We start from the raw sequence: 6000 nt of genomic DNA on the forward strand, positions 1-6000 counted from the left end.
TTTTGAATCTGTTAGAGGTAAAAATTAAGGCTGACAGAGTTGTGTCAGATTCTGTTCCTGGCACCAGCATGGAGAGGTATAAAAGAGCACTTGAGCTAGACAACAACAGACCTGGCAGCTAAGGAGTAGATCGCATTGGCAGATGAGGAGGGTTTAATCTTGGGGTGTTCACACTCTGAGGTTGTTGGGGGAGCACTGTTCAAGCTCTGCAAGACAAAATTCCACCCAGGAATCAGAAACACCACAGATACCAACAATGCAGTTGCCAAGCTGTCAGCCAGTCATTCCAGACATCCCGTGTGGGAATGAAACATCTTCATTTACGCCAAAGCATTTACTAATGCCATAGAAATCCCGGAGTTCTGTGACAGTTTTCCCTCAGTGGGGGTACAAGCAGGGTTCTCCTCCTGTATCCAACTGCTTGTTTACACAAAACCTGCAGGAACTTTGTATCTTTTGAGATTCCAATGGTTTTGGCAAATTCAGCTGAAATAGGCTAGAAGGCCTAGAGGAATAGGATGTGCAGACAAGCACACACATCCCAAGACAGAATGACAAATGTCCAAGTGTTATATTCTTGGACAATTGGGCTCAAAATGTACTGCCTCTCAGTTAGAGAAAGCTGGAGGTTTTAAAGGGAAAAATGAGGGGAATGGAATGACAAAACAGGGCACATCTGCCCAAGATTTCTTTCAGAGAACAATATGTTGGACTATTAAGTTACACATCATGACACTGGTAATAGATTCAGATTTAACTCCGATTTTAGTGTTAAACTCATCCTAGCTCCTGAGAAGGGTAAACTGCACTTTTGCAGCGTACCTGCTCCCAGCACAAGATCCCCAGTTTTTCAGGGCTGAAAGGTGAGCTATGATCATGGAATTGTGCCTCATGACTGTTCAAACTGGGATTTCAGCCTAGCTCCCAAGAGGCACCAAAGTCCTTCCATTATTCTCCCTTGCCCAGCATTCACCAGTCCCTTTCCATCTCTCCCTTGGTGCAAGATCATCCTATTCAAATGAATATTCCTTCTGAGTCCACCTTGGATGACTTAATTCCTTACAGATTACCTCCAACAGGCCTACTCACCACGGGGTTGTCCAGGCTGAGCGTGCTCCCAAGCCGATGGCTCTCGGGCCTGGATTCTATCTGAGAGGGCAAGGAGAAGGGGAGGGAGTGCCTGTTTGACAGTTCTCTCCCAGCCCAAGGGTCTCCAGGACTGAGAGCTACAGAGGGAGCTTTGGGAATGGGCCTGGATGGCCACAGATCAGCCTGGCGGTTGGAGGGCACAGGGGGTGGTTTGTCTCTCGATGGGCAGTCTCCTGGTGTGCAGGGCAAGGGACGTCTCTGAGGCCGACCTTCAGTCCCAATGGAATGTGGCCTGTCCGGAGGTGGTGGCGGAGGCAGATCTCGGAGCGTGGGAGGGATTGGCAGAGGTTTATCCTTGTGAAGGGCACCAGGAGCAGCCTGCAGGGCAAAGGAATGGAAAGTATTGTTTAACAAAGGTAATGCAGCCACAAAGCATCCAAAAGAGGGAGGCAGGAGGCACAAGGGTGAGTTTTGGCTTTCATTTAATCTATTTTTGCATGAAATTATCTCAAAGGGGGTGGAGATAACTCTCCACAAGCTAACCCTCCCAAAATAGCTTCTCTACAGGCTTGAAGAGATAACAGGGTACCTATGTGCTACAGCAAGGCACTAAATACCCCAGGTGCTTTTTCTAGAAGGAAAAGATGCTCACATCAGCACTAGACTGGATTCCAAAGGACACCCATCACTTACAAAACTGCTGCAACTGTGGCCTATTTGTACAAGTTAACATTCATCAGTCAGCCACGAACAGTCATAGAAATGGGTGCTTTCTTTTGCCTGATTTTTCAAGCATAAGTTCATTACTTCATCCAAACTAGCTGAACTGCTGCTGTACCTCAAGAGCCAGATGCCACCAAGACCATACTACTGCCTTCTGCTAGTTAATCAGAGAAGCAGCAAATACGACACCTTCCCTGACAGCTAGAACAAAACACAAGCCCACAAATGCAGCTCCAAAGAGCACAGGCTGAAACCCAGTGAAGATACTGGTAATCACAATAACTTAGGAGTTCAGCAGGAGGACACTGGTCACCCTAAGTGAGCAAACAGGACCTTAGGACCGGCTTCTTTCTACCAATTGCATGGGCAAATGTGAAGAAAAGACCCTTTAAACAGCATAAAGGGACTCTCCCACCATGGATTCCAGAAGGAAGCATTTGCTTTCAGGACAGACTGGACTCTCATGGGGAATGGAAGGAAAACAGCCTAACAGGAAAAGGAAGAAGAAAAACGTCTTGTGCGAAAGCACTTGGGGATGTCACAAAGGTTCACCAGGATGCTCTCCTTCCTGCCTGCCCCACCAATCCCAGCTGAAAGGGAAAGCAGTGTGCTTGACCTTTGAAGTGGTCCCAGGGCTGGAAGCCCCAGGCGGGTTGGACACTCGCTGCTGCAAGAGATCCAGTCGCGGTGGCACGGGAGGAAGGGTGGCCTGTGGGGCTACTGAGAACGGAGAAGGAGGACGCTCGACCTGAGGAGGAAGAGAATAGGAAAATCAACAGATGGCAAACCCCAGCAGAGCTCCTTTCCTATAGAGAGGCTTTCAAGCCCTGTGAGTTGTACTGGCTTCAATACTGCTATTGAATTAACAGTAATGACTGGATTAGTGACCACCACACACCAGTGAAGGAAGGCAATTTCCTGAAGATCACCAATGGCTTCAGCTGTGGCACACAACTGAAAATGCACACTTAGTGGTGCAGTAACAGAAAAGCTGCTTTGCTGCCTTACTGGGCCCTGAGCAGGAGCAAGCTTCTTTTCAACACAAGAGGGCATGATCTGCTGCAAAACCCACTGCAGGTGCCACTCTGCTCACTAGCGCCAACAGAGCCTGCTGCAGACCATGACAGATGTCACACTGAGGCAACTGCTCTGCTTGCTCAAGTTAGGGATACAAAAACCACCTCCGGGAATACGGTTTCCTGTTTAGTAAAGCATTTCACAGGGTGGAAGGCAAAGAGAAATATGACAACAGGTAAACCAGTGTAAAAGCTTCTTTCTGACCAGGAAAGGCAACTTATTTTAGCGTATTCAACTACTAAAAATTAGCCAAGTTCAAACCCACTTCCCTATGCAGTAAACCACTGCAAAGTGCCAGTGTGCAAGAGCAGCAACAAGCTATTAGAAGGAAACCATGGAGGGATCCATATAGAATGCCTGTCTTGTGCCCATCTCCTGGAAGGAAGCAGCACTAATGGCAGAGAGTTATCACACCTTTATGACACAGATTTATCAGACACCATATAAGAAAATGACAGTCAAATTGACTTGCAGAGCAAAACAGCCTGCCCTCTACCCCATTAGTCAGGAGGACCTTGGTAAGACTCTATCTAGTTGGCTGTATTAATCACAGGGGAAAATGGATGAATTCTTGCTGATATGAGTGAATTATGGCTAATAAATCAAAAGCAGCATTGCTGAGTATACAGAGAAGTGTTATAAACCTAGATCTTATATTCCAACAGGTCAAGCCAGCCTTTCCACCCTTCTTTCAAGACAACACACAAAACATCAAAGATTTCCCAGTGTAATCACCTGGCAGTGTGAACTAAATGGACAAAACTGATCCTAAATCCATGTTTTCCACACTGTGTGATATCTTTTCTGCTATAAGGTCTGACAACCCTCACCTACACAAATCAGTAAGACCACAGAAAACTGATGGGACAACATGCAGTCTGCATACATCCTGCCACATCCGCTAGCACATGCTCTGGTGACCTTACTTTGGTACCAGCGAGTTCTTTCATCATGAAGAGGGAATCATCAGCTCTGTCATCATCATCATCATCGTAGTTGGGCGAGGGAGTTCCTTCTGCCCCTTGTCGTGACAATCCTCCTCCTCCTCTGGGATCAAACGGGTCTACTACAATGGGCTCCGTGCCTTTGATTTCACAGCGGCAAAAAGGACATCCCTGGCCTTCTGATTCCTTCATGGAAGAGAAGAGAGCTGTTATACAGTGCTCCTGTAAGAGCAGCTAGCTTTACTCACAGGGCTCAACAAGAGGCAGCAGCTCACCTGCCACGCAGTGAGACAGGAGGTGCACATCAGATGGCCGCACGGTTCAATCTTCACATCTTTGTCATTTTCAGCACATATTTTACACAGCTGAAACGTGGAGCCCATCTCGCAATACAGTTCATATTGTTCCTTGGGGCAAGACAGACGGACATGGTTAATGCTGTAAACCCAACACAAGAACCCAGTGCGAAGGAGAACAGACATCTGCAAAGATTCACTATAGTTTTATGCACTAGATACATCTGTCAAGGTCTGAAAAGAACGGACTTCAAGCTAGGCCAGATTTGCATTTAGGTGTCCCAAAAGCAGGGCTCAAGACGTGCTGCATGGCACAAAAGCATCAATATCTGTCAGAAACATTCTAAACCCAAATAGAACTGTCAGCCCCGCATAAAGCTTTACCTAACCTCTTCAACCTCCTCTGCTCATCCCTACCACTCAAACCCCCACCTGTAAAAGACACCATCCTTAAAAACAAAGTATTGGGGATACCAAGTAAGCCAGAATCCTACAAACAGCTAAGGAGACTAGGAACTAGGAAGCAAGTTAGCAAGTTTGATGGGACAGAATACCTTGCTCACCTGTGTAACTTTAATGTGGTCCTGAGGTGTGGGTTCACACAAGCCAGTCAAGTCAGGATTCTGATTCCGGCCGTCGGGAAATAAATAACTGCAAGCAGTTGGAGGAAAAAACAGATCCCTTTCTCTGTGTGTGCATATACACATGTGCATACACACACATGAATGCACACATAAGGTTTCTTTTGGGGATGGTGGAGGAAAGAGAAGAATGAGGGTGGGAAAGAAGCAAGGGGTGGGAATTCAAGGTATCCTGAATTCAGGAGATTTGGAATGATTTTACTATGGGACAAAACCCAAAGATATCATTCTTCAAAAGAAAAGCTTCTTTTCCTTCCTGACAGTAATTTTCCTTTCAAACAGGATGTCATGGTCCCAGACTACTACTCTTAAATCATCCTGTAGTGAAACCGTAATATCCAGAGTAACAAACCTGGTATCATAAGATAAATCAGTGGCTCAAGTTAGGCTCTGTTGGCAACTGAACTGTTTTGCTGAATCAATAACTAAATAAAAAGGAAGAGCCAAGAGATGTCCAAACAGCTCTCAGTGATTTCAGCAGTGATTGTTTGACCTCTGCATTGTGCTGCCTCTCTCGTGATAACCCCAGAAGCTACATTTTACATTCAACTGACTTCAGCCCTCATCACAGGATGAGCATTTATAGAACAGACAGTGAAAAAAGGGCAAAACACTCCATTTTGATAAAGTTACTTACAAGCCTTCCCTGAAGCCATCAATCAGTGCTTGAAAGAGAGGTTTGTTGTGGGGGATTGTCTGAAGAATGTTCCCATCTGCAGTGACATAGCCAATGGCCCACTGACCGAGCCGTGTGCAACTCAATCGGAAAATATAACTAAAAACACACAAAGGAAAGGAAACTTCAGTTTGGGCTGGAACAGACAGAAAACACTGACAGTCAAGTAGGCAGCCCTTGCCTGGCTATCTCAAGACAGCAAACGAATACCTAGTAGGGATAACTTGATGATTTATACCAGCTTTCCTTAGTTATCCCCCAGGCAGATCAAAGGCGAACCTTGCAATCTGATCCTAACTGAGGAAAGCATCCAAGCCTTGGCCTCCAGGTGAAATTAAACCCAGAATCCAGAGCAGGAAAAGTGTTAGCTGCCTTAAAATCATTTGTTTCAAATTAACTTTAAACCCCCCCCAACAAACAACAAACCCAACAGATGACACAAGGTTTCCAGTCCAACCTCCAGAAATTAACACTTGGCCCTCCTTACATAAAGGAAGGGCTGTTAGCCTTGTTGCATTGAGCCAAGTTCTATTCAGGACATTAGGTAGCCCAAA

General features: G+C 46.0%; 1 protein-coding gene across 1 annotated transcript in view; it reads right to left on the reverse strand.

Moving 5' to 3' along the window:
* CBL (Cbl proto-oncogene) overlaps window positions 1-6000 on the reverse strand; it is a 31449-nt gene that overhangs the window by 8386 nt on the left and 17063 nt on the right. Inside the window, exons 3-9 of the mRNA XM_034069625.1 lie at window positions 5408-5545; window positions 4693-4780; window positions 4109-4240; window positions 3816-4019; window positions 2429-2560; window positions 1090-1467; window positions 112-206 (exon numbers count right to left, since the gene is read on the reverse strand). Coding sequence (XP_033925516.1) covers window positions 112-206; window positions 1090-1467; window positions 2429-2560; window positions 3816-4019; window positions 4109-4240; window positions 4693-4780; window positions 5408-5545 — 1167 coding nt within the window. The remainder of the gene's footprint in view (window positions 1-111; window positions 207-1089; window positions 1468-2428; window positions 2561-3815; window positions 4020-4108; window positions 4241-4692; window positions 4781-5407; window positions 5546-6000) is intronic.

Source organism: Melopsittacus undulatus, chromosome 15 (genome assembly GCF_012275295.1).
Source record: "Melopsittacus undulatus isolate bMelUnd1 chromosome 15, bMelUnd1.mat.Z, whole genome shotgun sequence".
NCBI classification, from domain to species: Eukaryota; Metazoa; Chordata; class Aves; order Psittaciformes; family Psittaculidae; genus Melopsittacus; species Melopsittacus undulatus.